General features: G+C 45.6%; 1 protein-coding gene across 3 annotated transcripts in view; it reads left to right on the top strand.

Annotated features, from left to right (window-relative positions):
• The window catches only part of ACACA (acetyl-CoA carboxylase alpha), a 183,284-nt gene that overhangs the window by 128,101 nt on the left and 33,625 nt on the right, over positions 1-21,558 (top strand). For all 3 annotated transcript variants that reach the window (XM_065418240.1, XM_065418238.1, XM_065418237.1), the window contains 4 exons: positions 1,686-1,782; positions 4,509-4,605; positions 5,386-5,521; positions 20,082-20,259. In XM_065418240.1, the coding sequence (XP_065274312.1) occupies positions 1,686-1,782; positions 4,509-4,605; positions 5,386-5,521; positions 20,082-20,259 (508 nt within the window). The remainder of the gene's footprint in view (positions 1-1,685; positions 1,783-4,508; positions 4,606-5,385; positions 5,522-20,081; positions 20,260-21,558) is intronic.

Here is a 21,558-nt window from a genome sequence, read left to right as displayed (position 1 = left end):
CTCATTAGAGATGGGGCCCGAACTGAGATCCTGGATTTAACAACCCTGGACTTCATTGGGTCATTTCAGAATCCTAACCTGAATGCAGAGCTGAATGTTGCAGTTGGCCCTGACCCAGTGTCGGAGCGTACTTAGTTTTAGAAATCTGTGTTTGGAAAGGAGATCTCAGTACAAACTTTGCATCTAGGGTCCGTTCTCTAATAATGGTGCATTGCTGCCCCCTGCAGGCAGTCCTCTTGCACCCTGAAACATGACCCTTGATTACCCTTATTTTTGCATAGAGAGTCCAAGCATTAGTAGTCCTAAAATGATGCAGCCTCTCTCTTTGTTGTTCCTGGCAGTGTTTGGCTTGATGAATATCTGTAGAAATGTAAAAGAGGTAGGAAGGAAGGGTAGTCTTTCAGTGAAAGCACAGAACTTGGAATCAGGAGAGCTGGGCAACTTAACCTTCAGTGCCTCAGTCTTCCCATCTGTAAAATGGAGGTAATGGTATTGCACTCTGCCTCACAGGTGTGTAGTAGCAAAGCTTTATCCTAACAGTAAGGGAGGTGCAGATATTACATTGGTGAGAACCAAAGAACTGTCTGTAAATTAAATACATAAAAATACACTTTAATCCCCTATGACTCCAGCAGTTATTAAAGGTCCTGCTCTCTCCTACACTATTATCAACTGCTTTGAATGCATATACAATACAAGTCAACAAGTATGCTGCTTCACACAGAGATATGGTCAATCTGTTGCAATCACTGATATAGGAGGGCATAGAGTCAGATAATGGATTCCTCTTATAAAGCACTGGATAATTTTATAACGAGTTGTGCATAGGTAGCACAGTCAAGGTAATCATGCTTCAGGGCACGAGCTTGATTTTCTTCAGGGGTCAGAAAGGATTTGTTTCTCCTCAGCATTGCACAATCATCTAGGAGCACTGTTAGAAAAAGGTTTGTTTCTTTGAAGCATCAGGAATTGGCCATCACTGTTTGCAAGGAAATGGACTTGGATAGAAAGTCTGATCTAGTATGACAACTATTATGGTTCTCTATAGCATCTGGAAGAGTGTGGGACGAACATGTGCGTTATGTAGTTTATCTTTAGTAGAGCAAGGATTCACTTTATGGGCTATATATGTGGGCTATACAAACATAGTGATTCAATCCTATTATTTTTTCAATGTATGATGCACACAAATGCAATGTCTAGTGTTCAGATATCATTAGCTCATTTATTCTTAAATGTGCGTCTGTCTACAGCATTTTTGGCAGAATCAAGAGAAAATTGTAAGCTAGGTTTTTAAAATAGAAATAGTCATTTTGAAAAACAACATCTTTAATGACTTGACTGCCTTTTGACAAATGTTTGCAGTGTCTTGAAAAAAGCAAAGTTATTTATTTAAAAGCATGCAAAGTCCCTCTGCTATCCAAACCCCATCGTTTAACAATAAATGATGCCTTTGCTGATAAATGACTCTCTTTATGCAGACTAGCAAATGAAATAGGACATGATGGCTGAAGGCAGACACATGCTCAGCAGTCTAATGCTCCCTTATATTATCATCGGTTTGTCTGTATTTTTTAAAAAAACAAAAAAGCCCAGCCCCCAAGTTGTTAAACTGGAGTCTTGCTACAATTTTAACTGCTGTTTATGTTCTCTTCCCCCCGCCCGCCCCCCCTTCCTTTTTGTAGCTCAAAAAAGCCAATGGTTAAGTGGTTTCTTTGACAAGGGATCATTCCTAGAGATCATGCAGCCCTGGGCACAAACAGTTGTGGTTGGTAGAGCTAGGTAAGTACCCACAGGCTTTTTAGACCTTTGTAGAAATCTAGCTTTTACTGATGCTTTGTGTTTCTGCTGACACATTCTGACAAAACTGGTGAGTGGATGGATGTGAATAACAAATTTATCATCTCAGCAGAACACGTCTCTGCTACGTGAATTGAACATGTGCTGATAATTCCTTCTGTCTGTCCCAAGGTGCTTGATAACTTTTGCCTTCTATAATGCTGGATGGAAAGAGTATACGGGGGTGGGTAACAGGTGATTCCTAGGGACAAACCTTTCTACTGTACATGGTAATACAGAGGGGTCGCATTGTTGTGGCTCTGACATAATTTAGAGTAGTTGGTGGACTATATTGCTTCACAATCACATTTGACTTGCAAAAAAAAAAAAGTCCAGCTAAAACTGAAGTAGACTGGAAGAAACTGCAGATTGCTGGGAGACTTACTTTTTTTTTTTTTCTTTTCAAGTGGGAAATGGAAGTTTCTATTAAATTTTATTACCCACTCTGAAAAGAGAGTAACTCAGCTGTGATCCCAGCATAGAATAACCTGCAGCTTTTTCCAAACTAGCACTTGCCAAGACTGATCTTAGTCTAGCTTACATTGCAGAGACAAGCGGCCCTGGGGACTTGCATCTGGTGCTCACCTTCCTCTCTGGGACAATCACTTTCCCTTATCTTTGTGGCAAGTGGCACCTGCTCAAGATTCTAAAACATACCGTGTTAGCTTGAGATTTAGATCCCAGTCTTGAAAATAATTCCAGCCTTTGTAGCTCTTTCAGTATAGTAGGTCCCTGCACTTTCATGCTGCCAAGAAGAAGAAGCCATCAGATGGCAAAACTTACAGAACGGCTCTTCCATTTAGGCTCAGAATTCAAGTCTTTCGTTGTTGTTGTTGTTGTTGTTGTTAAAATAATCAGTGGCATTGTGTGTTTTCTTTGTCTGTTTCCCTTCTGAATAAAGCTGTTCCAGAAGGATGGAGTATTATCCGGTGCTAAGAGCAGTGGAATAGGAACCAATACTCATAAATTCCCTTCCCAGCTCTGAGCAAGAATATTTTCTAGTAGTTAGATCAGAGAAACAGGAGCCAGGATTCCTGCTGGCTCAACCGTCGATTTGCTGTTTGACCTTGAGGAAATCCTGTAACCTTTCCATGCCTCAGTTTTTCCATCAAGAAACTGTGTATAAAACCTACCTCTCAGGTTTAATCAGATGTTTGTAAGGTTCTTTGATGATCCTGCTTTGCAGGTGCAAAGTATTATAATCATCTAACGGCTGTAAGTTTAGCCAGCATCCCAGACAAAATCAATTATTTAGCGAAGCCAGACAGTCTTTGTTCAGGAATATTCTTGGCTTGACTTTTAGTTTCTTTTCATCTGACACATTTTGAGCTGCTTTGGACTCAGACTCCTACACACGTGTGTATATATAATACAAGTGGAGCTGACTTCTTTCAAAAGCAGTGGCATTTTGAAAAAATAAATATGAATGTATTCTTCTGGGATTGTTACTGTAAGTGCTGCCAAAACTCATCTTTTGTATGTATGTTTGGAATATGTGCGCTGTTGGCTGTAAATTGTCTTTTATTATTCCAGGGCAACTTGTCCAGGGACACACTATAAAACAAGATGTAGCATCCTCATGTGCTAGCCTGATGAAATTTATATGACGTATAATGGAAAACAGAAGTTGTTTTGAGCTGTTTTCAAGTTCAATAAATAACTGTAATACTTGGATAAAGATGTTCTTTATTAGGTCACATGGGCCCTAATATAGACGTTATAAGTTACCGATTTAAGACGGCTTCTGCAATTACGAGTTTCCAGCCAGACTCTTAATCATTGTGAATAGGAATATTTTCAAACCCCCTAGTGCACATCGGCCTTGTCACTTTTGGTGCCTGGGGTGCTTGTCATCCAACTTGAGATGGCTGAGTAGAGAGGGGTCGTCTCTGCTGGGACTCCCTTTCGTGCAACATCAGGAAGCCATTGCAAGCAGCTGTTGCCACAAGCGGCTGCCTTTTGTTTTAGGAAGTTATTAGGCTGAATGGAGAGTGAGGCTGAATTTCCCTGACACACGTGTTATCCTGCCTCCTTGTGCTTATATACCAGACCCTTTTATCTCCCGTAATGACCTAGCAGCTGTGAGGGTTAATAGATAAAACACTAACCTTCCGTCTGCCCATCACCATTCCTCACTTTTGGGGGATCCCTGTATAGTGTGCAGGGCAATTGGGGTGGCTGGGTCATGCAGTCTTCTGTAAAACAGGTGGCATGTAGGGATTTTGATCAACTGGTAGTGGGTGGAAGGATCATTGGGATTGTAAATGGGTGGCTCAGAAGGCTTGGGTCTTCAAGGTTCTATTTCCTGATGAAGACCGTTTCATGAAAATCTGTGCGGTGGCATGCTAGGAGAGATGCAGCCCTGTGCAACTGCGTAACTGTCCCATACCTAGTGCAAAATGCTAGGCTTCAGTTTGTTCTGCTCTGGTTTGTTGGGGGGTATTAGTTTTATAAATAGGTCTTATTCTGAGAGCTGTAAATCCAGCTCTGAAATGATCCAGCCACATGCCTGAACTCTTCAGAAAGGCCAGAGTGCCTCTCCCTCCATTGATTTGCATTGTTTGTCTCTTGTTTTTATTTTCAAGTGTTTTGATGCCAGATTAGAAAAAAATGACTCACTCGTACAATGATAAAATATGTGGGTTTTGATTTGTCTCATCTGGTTTCAGACTGGGAGGAATACCTGTAGGAGTAGTTGCCGTAGAAACCCGAACAGTGGAGTTAAGTATCCCTGCTGATCCTGCAAACCTGGACTCTGAGGCCAAGGTAGGTTTTGCTGTTGAACATATGTTGGGGTTTGGTTAAAGTCATTCTCTGCAGATGCCTCTTTGAAAAGTTTCTTTGTGTTTATTGGAAGATTTGCCCGCAAGGCAAGAAACTGATTAGCCTTTGGCTGTATGCTAATCTGCTGTTCTCAGAGCTGGTGAATGGGCTGTCTTGCTGGCTGGCTCTGTTTGTATAGAGAGAAAGCCTTGGATATACCGAATATACGGGCAGGAGATGGCTTATCTCTGTGGAGGCTAGCCCTGCTCTCTTTTGAAAGAGGGGAAGGATCTTATGGCTGAAGCACAAGTCTTAGAATCAGGAAACCTGGGAAGTCAAAATCATCATCCTCTCCTGCTGCTCAGGCCACCTTGCCCCCGTTTCTGAAATTCTTGCTCTTTTTTATGTTCATATCCCTTGTCTCTGCCTTCCCAGCTCTTGGCCTGCCTATGTCTCCACTCCTGCTTCCTTTCTCCTTAGTGCTCTTTTTGTCTCCTTATTGCACTGAAGTCAATGGAGCTCTCTATGGGTGTGGAGATCTGCTCACGTGAAGTCAGTTGCAGGATCAGCGTCTTATTTTGTAAACTCTTCGAGTCAGTGCCCTTTCATTCCTTTGTGCATCATTCTCCCAGTGCACCCGCGGCCCTGTAATATTTATAACAGGTTGTTATGCTGGTCAGCATTGGTTTCAGATTGGAGCTCTTGCTGTATCTATTTGTTTTCTTCTGATAGTAACTCTCACGTTAACAAAACATTCAAATCGTACCATTTCCCCCCCAACAGATAATCCAACAGGCTGGTCAGGTGTGGTTCCCGGACTCTGCCTTTAAGACTGCTCAGGCTATCAAAGACTTTAACCGGGAGGGACTCCCTCTGATGGTCTTTGCCAACTGGAGAGGCTTTTCGGGTGGAATGAAAGGTGATTATCAAACCATTGATATATTTTCATGTGCTGGGGATGACCGTCAGTTTGGCTCTTGATATCAAGAGAAACAAACTGTTCTTATGGGGACACAGAACTAAAGGTTGTGTGATGTGCTTTGACAGTGTCAACGACTTCCCTTTAGGATTACAGGTGTTTTTTTCCTCTTCTAGTTGACCTTTGTTATAGTGGAGAGCAGCTATCTCTCTTAGTAGTCCTGTGTAACCAGTGCACACCTGCCTTCTCCTAGCATAGCACACACAGACTTGAGTAGTAGGACATGTCTGCTTCGTCCTCTCTGGCTGCAGCCTGGGTCCAGTCTTTTATGATGTGGACAGGAGCTGACTGCATGAATCTTGAAGGCATATATGACTAGCCCTACAGAATTGCTATGAAGGGGGGTAACTGTAGGCTTTCTAACCTTTATGATACTTGGACCAATTGATACTGTGAATACATCTGAGTTTAGAGGGCCTGCTTACATCAAGGTTGTCCCCTACCCCTATTTTGATGCTGTTCTAATTTGTAGTGCATTTCAGTCTTGGAAGTCTTGGAAATGCACCAGGTTTCAGCCAGGTTATAAACACAGTTATGATTCTACCCCACAAAATGGAACCGTATGTAATGGAGTCAGGTGACATGGTTGGAATTTTTGTTAGTTAAATATGAAACCATAGCAAAGCCAACACCAGGGCATAATTATCCCAAATACATGAAACTCCATGGATTTGCCTGGGAAAACCTCAAGGTGTCTGACAGCCAAACCCCTTGGTTCTAAAATAATTGAGAAATTTAGCCCCTTTTACTAACCTCAAAGAAAGCTTCCGTCACTTTTGCTGTGTGGTCACCAGAACTCTGCAGTTTCCACGCATGGTCTTCGCTGGTAGCTGGCCCTTTAAATCTGGGGGATAAAATCAGCTATAGCCCATTTTAGAACTGCCTCGTTGAGGCTTTGCACCTCCGTCTCCTCTGGCTGGCAAGGCTTCTTTTGAACATTCTTTGCTTAGGAGGTGGCATTTCCTTCCGGTTTTCTTTATAAGTGGTTCTTAAAGGTGCGTTGCTGTGGGTTCTAGGCTCATAGGCCTTGTCTACACTGGGTCTGACTCCTGGGCTTTGTCTGCACTGGATTTTTTTACACCAATATAGCTGCATTTGTGCAAGCCACTGGTGCAGACAATCCGTGTCCAGGTTATCCATGACTTGTGCTGACACAGTTTATCTCAGTGTGAAACCCCAGTGTAGACAAGCCCTTAGTAAGGTGACAACTCCACTTTATCTAAAAAATTAATTTTATAAAAACAAACCCTCAGCACCCACAGAAAAATGTTCCGTCTGTTGTTCTTTTAAATTCCTTTGAAAACACGGGTTTTACAGCAAGGACAAATTTCCATCAAGTGTTCGCAACCCAAATGCTACAGCGCTGAGAACTTGGAAGTGCCATCATTGATTTTCATTGTCTAGGGTAAGAGATGCACAGACTGTGAGCGAGTCATACACAGGTAAAGAAACACTTGTTTAGATAATATGGCTTTCAGGCTGGCCATGTCTCCAATAATAGAGTTGTTTACATTTAGCTCCCTGTGCCCATTACTGAAGATTGACCCTTTTAGATTCCGTGCATCTTGATTCCTAGGCTGGAATATTTGTGTAATAGTTAAAACAACAAATCCGGTTACTACAGGGGGGTACATCCCCAGTAGTGATGCTCTGCACAGCCAGGCCAATAATCCAGTTGTGCCTGCTCTCCAGCCTGGGAGAGGAAAGGAAAGTCTTACCTGGCAGCATCTCCTTTGACTGACAACAGAGTGGGATTCTTAGGGCTTCGTTTGTTCCTATCTAGTCATTTGTAGGCAGCTGGAGGGTAACAGGAGTAACCTGGGGTGTGCAGTGCGCAACTTGGAATGTAAGTTCTTCTTCGAGTGCTTGTTCATGTCCATTCCAGTTAGGTGTGTGCGCACGTCACGTGCACGGCAGCCGGAAATTTTTTCCCATAGCAGCACACGTCGGGTCGACCCGGGGGCCCCCTGGAGTCGCGCCTTCATGGTGCTCAATATAGAGCCCCGTCGACCCGCCAGCCCCTCAGTTCCTTCTTACCACCAGTGACGGTGGCTGGAACATCCCATAGCCCTTGCTTTAGCACGCGCCTTTTCTGTTATCTGTCATTAATAGTTGTTGTTATAGTTAATTATTTAAAGTTTGTTGGGGATTTCCTCCCCACCCTTCTGATCCCTGGAGCCGTGGTTTGCCACGGTCACCGGGGTTCAAAAAGTGTGAAGTCTGCGCTAAGCGCATGCCAAAAAGTGATCCACACACTGCATGTTTAAGGTGCCTAGGTGAGGGTCACCAAAAGGACCATTGCAGAATTTGCCGCGAGTTCCGCCCCAGAACTTTGAAAGAGAGGGAACAGCGGCTCATGGAGGCGGCTCTTCACCCCCATTCAGACCCAGGACCCAGCACCTCCTCCTCAGTGCGGAGCGCCCCGGCACCGTCATCCAGGAAACCGGTGCCGAGAAAGGACTCTTCCTGAGAGACTCGGCACCGTCGTGGCTCCTCCCGCGTCCACTCGGTGGCTAGGCGCCGGTCTCAATCGCCAGTGCCTCAGAAGAAAAAGAAGCCGGAGAGGGATTGTTCTCCCCTGGCTAAATCTAAGGAGCTGGCGACTGAGAGACCCCAGTTGGGCCACTGCTCCATGTCACTTGTGAGGTCCGTGTTGACTCCTGCCCCGGAAGGGCGGTTGAATCCGGCCCCACCCTGCTTGCTGGACCTCAGGAGTCAGCAGCTGCAGCTCCCATAGACCCCGGAGGCGTTTAATGCAGCTCAGGACTTGTTGCACCTCACGGCGCTGTTCTCACCTCCAAGGAGGGGCTTACTGCCAGTGTCGACAGCACCGGTCCGCCCTGCAGTACAGTCAAGAGGGAAACCGGCTATGCTGTCCTGGCGCTCACCTTCTCCACAGAGCCCTCTGACACCAGTCGTTCGGGAACAAGAGCCCAGTCCCCTAGCTCTCGGTGCCCCGCAGTGCAGCTCCTCCGTGGTCTTCCTCCTCTGAGACCTCGGAGTCAGAGTCCGACTCCTATTGCCCTGGCACCACCAGGAGCAGGAGGTTCCAGGTCACGGCGGGAGAGACAAGCTTACCTGGCCCTGTGGCCCCCGCAGTGGCAGAACCCAGCACACTGGCCCTTCTGGACACCCTGGGCCTTCCATCAGAGCCAACGGTTGCACTCGGCAGCAACATCGGTAGCCTCGGCTACTTTCGTTCTGCCTTCCCCGCCTCAGGGACCTGCAGCCCAGGAGATCTCTCAGGCACCGCAGCCAGCTATTGAGGCACCACCACCGCATACATCGATGCCGTCGGCTGCGGCACCAGCAACGGCGCTGACATTGGCACCGACATTAACATCGGTGCATGCATCGGCAGTGACACCTGCAGTGCCGCCTGCAGGCCCAGCAGGGTGTCCTCCGTCCTGGCACCTATGGGCATGACACCGTCCGGGTCAGCTCCAGCCTGGGATCCCCAGGAGTCACGGGACCCCGTGGGCACCGAGGGGAGGGAACAGCCACCCTTTATGGGGGCTTCTTCCTCCTCCTCGCCAGGTGAAGCACTGCAGGCACCACTATAGCCCCAGCTCTGGAGGACAGCAGGGTGTTTCAGCAGTTACTGCTGCGAGTTGCCCAGGGCCTGCACATTCAGGCAGAGGAGGTAATAGAAGATGCGAATCCCATGCTGGACATCCTAGCGCCCTCTGGACCCGCACGCATTGCCCTCCCTCTCATCAAAACTATATGTGCCACAACCAAAACGTTATGGCAGAGCGCAGCCTCGTTGCCCCCCACAGCTAAGCACAATGAAAAGCGCTACTTTGTGCCATTGAAGGGTTATGAGCATCTGTACTCGCACCCACCGCCTGATTCCCTGGTCGTGGACACTGCTAACCAGCGCGAGCGGCAGGGTTATCAGGGACCTTCTCCTAAGAACAGGGAAGCGAAAAGACTCGACCTTTTCAGTAGAAAGGTTTAGTCTACGGGCGGGTTGCAGCTCCGCATTTAAATCAGCAGGCTGTTGTTAGCAGGCACTGCTATAATACATGTGGAGCAATGGCAAAATTTGCAAAGCTGCTGCCACAAGACTCCTGTGCCGAGTTCTCGGCCTTGGTCGAGGAAGGCAAGCTCATCTCACGAGCTTCCCTGCAGGCGGCACTACATGGAGCTGATGCAGCCTCCAGGGTGATGGCTACAGGCATGGCCATGAGAGAGGGCTCTTGGCTCCAGGTTTCAGGTCTGCTAGACGAGGTCCCAGTAGACCATTCAGGACCTCCCCTTTGAGGGTGTGACTCTGTTTTCCGAAAAGACGGATAAAAGGCTTCATAGCCTAAAAGACTCAAGAGCCACCCTCAAATACTGGGCCCCCATACTCCCGCCATGCAGCAGAAACCTTTCAAACCACAATCTCCTCCGCGGGGGAGGGATAGCTCAGTGGTTTGAGCATTGGCCTGCTAAACCCAGGGTTGTGAGTTCAATCCTTGAGGGGGCCACTTAGGGATCTGGGGCAAAATCAGTACTTAGTCCTGCTAGTGAAGGCAGGGGGCTGGACTCGATGACCTTTCAAGGTCCCTTCCAGTTCTAGGAGATAGGTTCTACCAACAACAGAACCAACAGGGCGGTTCCCGGAGGAGGAATAGGAGTGGCAGGAAAAGGCCGAAGCCGTCCTCGGGCCAGGGCTCTGGCCAATCCAAATCACCTCCCGGCCCCAAACTGACCTTTTTGAAGGTGCGGTCGAGGACAGCGCACCAGAACAAGAACTGGATCTACCCTGCCTTACCTTCTCGTCCCGACTATCCCCTTTCTACCCTGCATGGTCCCGTATCACTTCGGACCGCTCGGTGCTCCGCATGGTAGAGAGGGGGTACTCCATCCAATTCTGTGCCCTCCCGCCCTTCCATCCCCCTTCCCTGTCCCTCTTCAGGGACTCCTCTCATGAGCAACTCCTTATACAGGAGGTGCACTCGCTCCTTTCACTAGGGGCAGTGGAAGAGGTTTCTCGGGAGCAGAAGAGCAAGGGCTTCTATTCCCGGTATTTCCTAATACCAAAAGCCAAACGTGGGCTCAGGCCCATCCTAGACCTGCAAGAACTCAACAAGTTCATGAAGAAGCTCAAGTTCCGCTTGGTCTCTTTGGCCTCCATCATCCCTTCATTGCATCCAGGAGACTGGTATGCTGCCCTTGACTTGAAGGGCGCGTACTTTCACATAGCAATAACTCTGCCCCACAGAAAATACCTCAGGTTTGTGGTGAACAACAGCCACTATCAGTTCACAGTCCTCTCGTTCGGCCTGTCCGCGGCACCTCAAGTGTTCACCACGTGCACGGCAGTCGTGTTCCCAGACCTCGGCGACTGGCTCATCAAGGGCTGTTCCAGAGCTAAAGTGGAGGCACAGGTCATCTTCGTCAGAGTGACGTTCTACAATCTGGGCCGCCTTCTGAACGAGGGGAAATCAACGTCTCCAGTTCAGCAGATAGAATTTATATGGGCGGTGCTGGACTTGACCCGGGCCAGGGCGTACCTCCCAGAGGCGAGGTTCCAAGCCCTTGGTAACATGTTTCAAGGTCTCAGGCAGTTCCCCACCACTACAGTAAGGAACTGCCTGAAACTTCTAGGACACATGGCAGCCTGTACCTATGTGGTGCAGCATGCCAGACTCCGACTTTGGCCTCTTCAGTCATGGCTAGCTTCGGTGTATTGGCCATCCCGGGACAATTTGGACAGGGTTGTAACCCTGCCCCGCCAGGTTCTCGACTCCCTCCTGTGGTGGCTTGACCCACAGGTAGTATGTGCGGGGGTTCCCTTCTCCAGCCCTCAGCCGTCTCTCTCCCTAGTGACGGACGCATCAGCTCTGGGCTGGGGAACACATCTGGGGAACCTCAGGACTCAAGGCCTCTTGTCTCAGGCAGAGCTCACTCTCCACATCGATGTCAAAGAGCTGAGAGTGGTGCGCCTGGCATGCCAGACTTTCCGTACCCACTTATCAGAGAAATGTGTATCAGTGATGACAGACAACACCACGGCGATGTTCTATATCAACAAACGGGGGTACACGCTCCTCTCCCCTGTACCAGGAAGCCCTCATGTTGTGGGACTTCTGCATAGAGCATTCAATACACCTGCAATCATCGTACTTTCCAGGGGTACAGAATGAGTTGGCGGACTATCTCAGCAGGTGATTCCACGGCCACGAGTGGTCCTTATGCCCGGATATCGCGAACTCCATCTTTCATCGGTAGGGATTTCCCCAGATAGACCTGTTCGCCACACGGCGCAACAGGAAGTGTCAGCAGTTTTGCTCTTCCTGAGTCAGTCTGGTTTCCATCGCGGTCGCATTCTTTCTGCCATGGGGAGACTATCTCCTTTATGCGTTCCCACCCATTCTGCTCGTTTACAAGGTTCTCCTCGAGATACGGAGGGAACAAGCTTCAGTGATATTATAGCTCCAGCCTGGCCCCGCCAGCACTGGTACACATCACTCCTGCAAATGTCCATGGAAGCCCCAGTCACCTTGCTGCTCTTCCCGGATTTATTGATCCAGGATCATGGTCGTCGCCAGCACCCGAACCTCGAGTCACTACACCTCACGGCATGGATGCTCCACGGCTGAATCTAATGGAGCTTTCCTGTTCAGACCTGGTCAGACAAGTCCTCCTTGGAGTAGAAAGCCCTCCACCAGGGTTACCTACCTAGCCAAGTGGAAGACGTTCTCAATCTGATCAACACAACACAGTTTGTCACCCACTCTCGCTTCTATACCATTAGGCTACCTTCTCCACCTTACGCAGCAGGGGCTGTCCATGTCATCAATAAGGGTTCACTTGGCTGCTATCTCGGCCTTCCATCCAGGTGCCGAGACCCGGTCGGTTTTTTGCCAACCCTGCAGTTAGCCGTTTCCTCAAGGGTCTCGACAGGCTATACCCGCACGTCCGACAGCTGGTCCCAGCCTGGGACCTCAATCTGGTCCTTTCTAGATTGACAGGGCTGCCCTTTGAACCACTGGTGACATGCTCCATGCTCTGTCTCTCTTACAAGGTGGTGTTTCTGGTAGTGATAACCTCAGCCAGGAGGGTGTCTGAGCTCAAGGCCCTAACATCAGAGGCTCCCTACACTCTGTTCTGTAAGGACAGGATTCAGCTCAGACCACACCCAGCTTTCCTCCCGAAGGTGGTTTCCCAATTCCACATCAACCAGGACATTTTCCTCCCAGTGTTCTATCCTAAACCGCATTCAAGCAGGAGGGAGCAGAGGCTGGGCTCATTGGATATTCGCAGAGCACGAGCCTTCTATGTCGAGAGAACGAAGCCGTTCCAGAAGTCTCTTCAACTCTTTGTAGCTGTGGCAGACAGTCTCCTCCCAACGAATTTCGTCGTGGATCACGTCCTGCATCCGGGAGTGCATGGCGCACTCCACCGGAGCGCAGGCTTCCTCGGGGGTATTCCTGGTGCGGGTTCCCACCCAGGAAATCTGCAGAGCGGCGACGTGGTCCTCCATACACACATTCACAGTACATTATGCGATCACCCGGCAGGCCAGAGACAATGCGGCCTTCGGTAGAGCAGTACTCCAATCAGTAGTCAACTCTGGCCCCGCCTCCAGAACTGAAGCTTGGGAGTCACCTAATTGGAATGGACATGAACAACACATCTCGAAGAACAACAGCTATGAGAAGGTGAGGAACCGTTTTTTCTGTTGAGAGTAAACAACACTGCGTTATTTGTACGCATACCCTCTTAAACAGTTATAGGAATTGCCCAGATCAGCAGCACTGAAAACGGGTAATTGGATTTTAACAGCCGCTTAGTTGCTAACAGAATTTACAGCTTCTAACCTGGACCAATTAAACCCTAATCTTGGGAAACTCCTAGTGCTTGGAAAGATCCTCACAGCTTTGGTATGGGGCTGGGTTAGCCAACAGTGTTACATGCCATGCAGGTAACTTTGTCATTGATCATTTCATATTGTATTATTGTCGTATCAAGGGTCGTCTCCAAATTGACTCTGCAGGCAATGGGGGCCACTCGTGTGGATTGAACAATATAAAGCTGCTCCGTTAATATTCCATCTGTTGGAATTTTGGATCAGATATTACTATTTTAAATGTTGTGAAGTGCCAGGAAGGTGCTATAACATTTAAATAAGTAGAAGATGACAGCACTTTACATGTACATGGCACTTGACAAACACCTAGAAGAAAAGTTACAGTGCCGCTGACAGAGTAAAAATCCCTAGTCTAGAAAGACTGGCATTATGAAGATGTTTTATTGGGCCTGCTAGTCTCTTTAGCATGACAGGAAAAGAACACCGTTTGGTTTGCAGAATACTCCGAGAATGAGGATATCTTCCAGAGAGGAAACCTGGTCTCTGCTCACAACGCAAGATGATGGGCCTCAATAGATCTGAGTTCTAGTCCCATCTCTGCCACTTTGCTATGCAACCTTGACATCCGTGTATCTCAGTTTCTCTACTATTGCTATGAGATTTAATTCTTTAATGCTTGTAAAGTGTGCTGAGATCCTCTCCTAGAAGAAGCTATAGAATGTAGTCTGACTAAGTTGTTGCTGTTGTGTCCGCTTCCCATGCTCTTCGAGGACTTGTCCTTTGTTAGTCATGTCCCTTGAAAACTGAATTTTGCTTTGGAATCAGAACTCCAGGACAGGGCTGTGGAGCCATATAGCGAAAGTGCCAGTATTTTTATTTGCATATCACTTATTATTACTACAAATAAGCTTGGAGGAGGCAAGAACAGCACAGGGGAGGAGGGTGAAGAATAGAGCCATTTTGATTTACATACGGGTCAGGATGTTTTCTCCATATTATCTCATGTAAAAGGACCTGGTAGAAAGTCTCAGCCTCTCTTGTCAGTTTCGACATCCCTTGGGGAGTTGTTTGCAGTTTTGGTTTCAATGCTAGCTGGGGATTATGCAGGGAGGGAAAATAAACAATTATGCCACCCCTCAGTGCACACAAACACACTGCCAGGAGCCGACTGCACTGTGGGTAAAATGACTCCAAAATTGTGTGTAATGAGTAGGAAAAGATTAGAGACAGCTCTTGCTATGCTGAAAATTGACATTAGTTGGGGGGGGAGGGGGGAACCTCTTTACTAGTCAGCCTAGGAGGTCTAATTCAAGCAGTAAAATAAATAAATAAAATAAATAAAGGCATATCACAGTGGTATTGGTGGTTTCCCCAACGAGCGCTATCTGGCCGGAAGGCTATTCAGCATAATGCAAAATTAAATTATAAAAACTGGCTTGAATATTTAGATGGAGGAGCCATTTGGAAGCAGTTTATTTAGACGAACCGACAATGACCCACAACAGTGAGACATCAAGCGTGAAATTTACTAGAAATTAGCACCAGGGTCTCAGACTCAGCATGAATAGTTTGATAGGATGCAAATCCCAGTGATATTAAACTGCATCACTGCTGGTGCTACAGGGTCACTCTCGGTTGGTTTTTCATGTTACACTTATTATTTTTTCCTGGGACCAGTTATAAATAACAATAAAAAAAATCATATTGAAAACTTCAACCAGAATGAAAAGGCCATTTTAAATCTCTGATTACCTGGATGTTGAAATACAGCACTGCCTATATGTAATGGGTTTATGAGGTACATTATGTGTATGCAGCCGATGTATGCTTGGTGTTTACCTTAAGGTCCTATCTGGTAATCCAGCCAAGCTGATGAGATCTGTTCCAGCTTTGAGGGAGTAGGGCATACTGCCCGTCATTATAGAAAGAAAAAAAGCTGTCTGCAGCCTTTCTAGCATGCTTGATGCATCTGGCTGCCAATATTTACCCATACAGTGTAATGATAACAGTTTCTGGCAGATTTTATATCTGTATACAGTAGATGCAGACACACACTGCAGGTAAACACATAGATATTGACTGTGAAAGTGCATGTTACATGGACAGAATATCATGCTGCATAACAAACAGCACTGCTCTTCTGAAAGGTCTGTAAGCATTTCCAATCGACACTCTGCTTTTCAAGTGCTTGTGATTCCCAGGTTTGAATTAATATTGGAGTGAAATCTGGCCAGGAAGTTCCATTCATTTTAATTTTTTTCCCAGTTTGCTCGGGTCGTCTTTATTTATGTTCAAATGTACAAAAAGGCAATTTAAAAAGACAAACTGAGGAATTCCAGGTTTAATTGACTTTGCTCATATACTCAGCATAAATATCTGTATTTTTGAACACAGTTGTGCAATCATTTAGTTCTTAAAGGTGGCTAGTCTCTTGCTCTTTGCCATGATAACTTTTTAAACCATATTCAGTATGTTAGTTACAGTAATAACTGTTTTTAAAATCTCTGCCCTGCCAAGGCACTAGGACTGCCCAAACAGTGAAAACACAGAACTGCGGGCACCATTAAAATATGGCACCATTTAGCATCTGCAGTAGTTAAATTCAGTGCAGTATTTCCCATTCTAACAATACAGAATACGGCAAATACCACAATAAAGGTATTTATCACAGTGTGGTAAATGTTCTGTACTTTCATACTCAAATACAATATTAATATACTACAGGGAGCATGTGTTTTCTAGTGGCTAGACCAGGGGACTAGGAATCAGTATTCCTGGATTCTCTTCACTGCATTTTGAATGACCTTCAGCAATTCTGTTATTTCACTTTCACCATCAGTAAAATAGGTATTATAACAATACCTATTTCACAATGATGTTGTTTTGCTTAGCTAAGTATGTTTGCAAAGGGCTTTAGGATGAAGGGTGCTATAGAAGCGCAAAGCTTTTTTATTGTTACATATATGAGAGAGTCTGGGTAACCATTTTTTGTAATCACGTAAATTATGCCTCAGTTTCCCCTGCTGTGAATTGGCTCTATAGTATAGAAACTTCCATTGATTTCAGTTGACTTGTACAAGGCATCACAGTGATTATATTATAGCACTGGAGGACCAGATCGTGCACTCCTGACTCGAGCATAGCTTTTGTAAAGGGAAGTCATACCTCACCAATCTATTAAAATTCTTTGAGGGAGTCAACAAGCACGTGGATAAGGGTGATCTAGTCAATATAGTGTTCCTGGATTTTCAGAAAGCCTTTGACAAGGTCCCTCACCGAAGACTCTTAAGGGAACTAAGTAGCCATGGGATCAGAGGAAAGGTCCTTGCATGATCAGTAATTGGATGAAAGATAGAAAACAAAGGGTAGGAAAAAATGGTCAGTTTTCACAATGGAGAGATGTGAACAGCGGCATCCCCCAAGGAGCTGTACTGGGACCAGTGCTGTTCACCATAATCATAAATGATCTGGAAAAAGGGGGTGAACAGTGGCAAAGTTTGCAGACGATACAAAATGTATTCCAGATAGTTACGTTCAAAGAAGACTGTGGGCGGTTACAGGGGGATCGCACAAAACTGGGTGACTGGACAATAAAAATGGCAGATGAAATTCAATGTTGATAAGTGCAAAGTAGTGCACATTGGAAAAAATAATCCCTACTCTAAATATACAGTGATGGGTTCTAGATTATTTATACGCAATTTGTCGGGGAAGAGTCAAGAGGGCTTTTTTAAAGGGGAGCACGGATGTGACATTCCAGCAAACAGAATGACGATGTGATGTGTCAGTTTCTTCCATTCCTTACCATCCAGAGTCTTGACAAACATTTGAAATATTCCAGTGTATGTGAAAGAAGCACAATGGCTCCCTTCCCATCTGATCAGGTACAAAGAAGCCATGAAGCTGACATTAGTGGAACGTTTCGGGTGTTCTTTAGATCATTGTTAAAAACAATTGTCATTAAAAACAAAACAGGTAGCATTTAGGGCCAGATCGTGCACCCCAAACTCCCAGTACTTCAGTGGAAGTGTGGCTGCACAAGGGCGTCAAGCCGATTGAATCAGAGGGAGTTTTGTATGCTTCGTGCTGGATCCATTGACTTCAGTGGGAATTTTGCATGCCCAAGGATTGCATCAGGTTATCTCAGTGGGAGTTTTGGGTGTGCAGGAGATGCAGGCCAGTGGGTCCTTGATGTAAGCAATATCAAGTTAAGGCTGCTAGGCAGTTGCAGGGGAAGTGAGTGCTCTTGCATTTCATATGCTTAATGCATGGGCCCGAAAAGGGAGAGACAAAGAAAGAACCTTTGTTCTGAAGGCAATGCCTCTGGGTGGTTTAAAGGCCTGATCCTGCTCCCATTCAGAGCAGCAAAACTCCCACTGACTTCAGTGAGGCAAGTTCAGTCAAGCCCTAAATGAGACCTTTCACATAGTCCCTCCTCAGTGCGCATACAGCGCTCTCTTTCCCTCTGTCTCCCCATTCCTCTTCCACCTCCCCAATCCAAACAAGTGGCACTTGTCTGCCCCCACACTTACTCCAAGTAAAATATATACTCTTGGCAGGGGTGAAAAATGAATTGCTAATTACACAATCCTTTTATTATGTAGCACCAGTAAAAAATGTCTAGTGAAGAATTAATTCAGTTAAAATAATTTGAATCAAGCAATTATTTTCTTAACACTAGAATTAGCTGAAAGTACTTCAAGTGGTTTATTACTAGCACTACATAATAAAATAATTGTGTAATTAGTAATAAATTTGTCACTCCTTTTGAGGTGTCTCTTTTCTTTTCTCTGGACAAATGAAGAATTTGGAGTATTGTTTGGTTTTGTTCCCCATCCGCTGTATTTAGCATTTATATATATTCACATGTATATCAGCAGGAAATAGATCATTCTTCTCTTCAGCATTGTTTGGACTTTCTTAAAGGATTTTAAACTATTTGTCTAGGGTTTTCAGAGAATGAACTCTATGAACTCTAACCCCAGAGGCCCAGTGGTGAAGGTGCTAATCTGGTACTTGTGAGTCCCTGGGTTCAGTTCCTTGCTCTCCCACAAGCTTCCTGCGTGACCTTAGGCAAATCACTCATTGTTTCTCTGCCTCAGTTCCCCTTTGTAAAATGGTGCTTCTCTACCTCACAAGGTTCTTACAAGGATAAATACATGAAAAGGTGGTGAGGTGATTCAGATGCTGTGGTAATGGGGCTTATATAAGTCCTAAGATGGGTGGACGTATATAGCCTTTTATATGACTATTACAAAAGGCCAGTATGATTTTGGCACGTCAAGGCATCGTGTCATGGAGCAGAGAGGAAAACACCCTTGTTTTATTGCTCTAGTGCAAACACACCTGGAATACTAGTTATTTTGGGGTATCATGACATTGCAGAGTTATTGATCAATTGGAAGGAGTTCAGAGAAGAGCAACAAAAATGATCAAAGGGCTTGAAGGGACTGTATTAGGAGGAAAATATTTGAAAGAGATGAGTATTTGTAGGTTACCTAAGCAACAACTGAGGAGTCTACAAATATTTAAAGGATTCATGCACCAAGAAGGGGCAGAGATTATGTAGTATGATGCAGGGAGTAATGGTCTGAACTTAACAAAGGGAAAACGCATGCTGAATACCATGCAAAAATTCCTGACAAGATTATCTGTTAGGCTGTTGAATGGTCTCTCTAAGGAAGTGGGGGAAATCTACAAGTTTGGGACTTCCAAATCAAAGCTTTACAAAGCCCTGGAAAATGTACTCCCTTGACAAAGAGAAGGACTGGATGAGCCTAGTAGGTATTTTCCATCTCTAACATATTTGAGTCAGCGATTCTATATATAATGGAGTATGTAACAATGTATGCACTTGAGGCTGCTTAATTGTTTCCATGCTAAACTCCTATCATGTCATATTTGTTACTTTCTTTTAAATCACCTTTGGGGCTGACAGTTTCTACGCGACGGTGCAATTATTATTAAGTTTCAGCAAAATCCCTTCAGCTGTTCTTGATTTAAGGAAAGGAGGAAAATAGTTTTCACACCTGAGAAAAAGAATTAACTGCACTCGTTATGGTGACATGCAAAGTATTTATAGCCCTTTGTGCTGCCCCCCACACACGCTCACTCACTAGATTTTTATGTGAATAAAAGTATATGGAAAACTTTTCAAACTTGGGGACCTAAAGTTAGGCACCTAAGTTTGTATTTAGGCATCTATCCGGCCTGAATTTCAGAATTGCCGAGCACCCAGAAATACCCCTTGACTTCTTCAGTAGGATACCCTGGGGGTAGATCCTTTTGTAGGGCTCATTATGAGACTGGAGTATGTCAAGCAGGTGGCCCAGAATAAGGTTCTATGAACTTATTTGGATGCAATAGGAATGAAGCAAATCTCAAGCTCCAGACTGGAGCTGCTGAACCTGGAAGCAGAAGTGCTCTTATAACATGAGAATGTCTATCCTCCTGGTTCTTCGCCGGGGACAGGGAAGAGGTTTGGATGTCTCCAAAAAATTGCCTTTTTGCAAATACTCCAGTCCAGTTTTGCAAACCTAATGGCTTCCCTTAAAGTCCAGGTAATGCCTAGAAGCGCTTGTAGGGTGGTACTGAGGGGAGCTGCTTAGGAATCCAGCAATAGAAATGCTGAGTGGTTTTTTTTTATTTGCCTAAGATTGAGGATAAAGAACTTAAACTACTGTGTCCTTTTCCCAGACATGTATGACCAGGTGCTGAAGTTTGGTGCCTACATTGTGGATGGCCTAAGAGAATATAGACAGCCAGTGCTTGTGTACATCCCGCCCCAAGCCGAGCTGAGAGGAGGATCCTGGGTCGTGATTGATCCCACCATTAATCCCCGACACATGGAGATGTACGCAGACCCAGACAGCAGGTAAAGGAACTCACTTAGCTTGACTCCTTTCTGTATATTGTACTGCTCCAAGACAAGAATACCAGACTAAGTAAGCCATTGCTTTGTTGTAGTAAAGCAGGTCTTGTGTGCTTGTCTTACGTTCTTATGTACATAAAGGAGAGGGATTGGTTTGCTTTCTGGCTGTACCAAAGAAGGGACTGTTGTCTAGTGGTTAGCGCAAGAGACTAGGAGTAAGGACTGTTGAGTTCTGTTCTTGACTCAGCCATTGACTCCCTCACCTTGGTCAAGGCCCTTACCTTTACCTGCCTCCAGGGGGTTGTGTGGGACCTCATTAGTTAATGTTTGTAAAGCATTTTGGCATAAAGGCTTCAACTTACCATCTGATTTTTGCACCCACCATTTTTCACTTTGAAATAACTGGGTACAATTTGGCAAGCACAAATAAGCGCTGCTGCGTTTTGAAATACTTAGATCTCTGAACAGGCAATGATGTAGCTATCACTCACATGTCTATAAAATGCAACATGCGTAAATGTACCCATGGTATTTGTTATTCCTGGGTGTAAAATTATGAACAATTGGAAGTGAATTTTTAAAAACAAGCCCTCCAGCCTCTGAAGAGGGGGAAAAAAATGATGACGACACTGGCTGATTTGGAGGAGTGTAACAATCCTGCCTACCAAGGACTAATATAAACAGGATAAACTATGAGGGCATAGTGCTGTGCTCTTATCAGAGGAGTTTGACGTGGAGCAGTCAAGGGAAGGAGGACAGAGGTGAGGTTATGCTACAGAAAGGAACAGCAAAGCAGTTCAAACACTTGAGAGATCCTGACCATGTTAGATTTCTGTTTTTAATCTATTTGATCCGGTCAGCCATATGATCTGAAAATAGCCAGGCAGATGGGAAAATAGACTAACATCTGAAGGTGAAAACAACATTATTATTCTGATGTGACCCCTGTTACACAATTCCCCAGATGTATCTCTCTGGGTTCCACTCACAAAAGTGGGGGCAGTTGCACTTCACCTTGCAACTTTTCTCCTCCTTTTTAGTATGCATGCAACCAGACCGGTTACCCATTGTATTAGAGATGGGTGAGCATTGCTCTTTCTGCTTATTCACCGGCTAAGTCATTCCCCTCACACCAAATAACCAGCTTATCCCCAGGTGCATCGTGTACTGGAGTAGGGGATGTGGCACCATTTTAATTCAGTCCCAAAAGTTAATCCGCTTTGGCTGACTTGGGATGTGTGACTTGGAAGAAGCCCCTTCCTTTTTGTTTAGAGCAGTTGCCATAGTTGAGATGGCTAATTT

This window comes from Emys orbicularis, chromosome 17, assembly GCF_028017835.1.
Source record: "Emys orbicularis isolate rEmyOrb1 chromosome 17, rEmyOrb1.hap1, whole genome shotgun sequence".
Taxonomy (NCBI): domain Eukaryota; kingdom Metazoa; phylum Chordata; order Testudines; family Emydidae; genus Emys; species Emys orbicularis.
The sequence above is the reverse complement of the archived record's forward strand: the minus strand, read 5'-3'. Positions and strand labels throughout refer to the sequence as shown.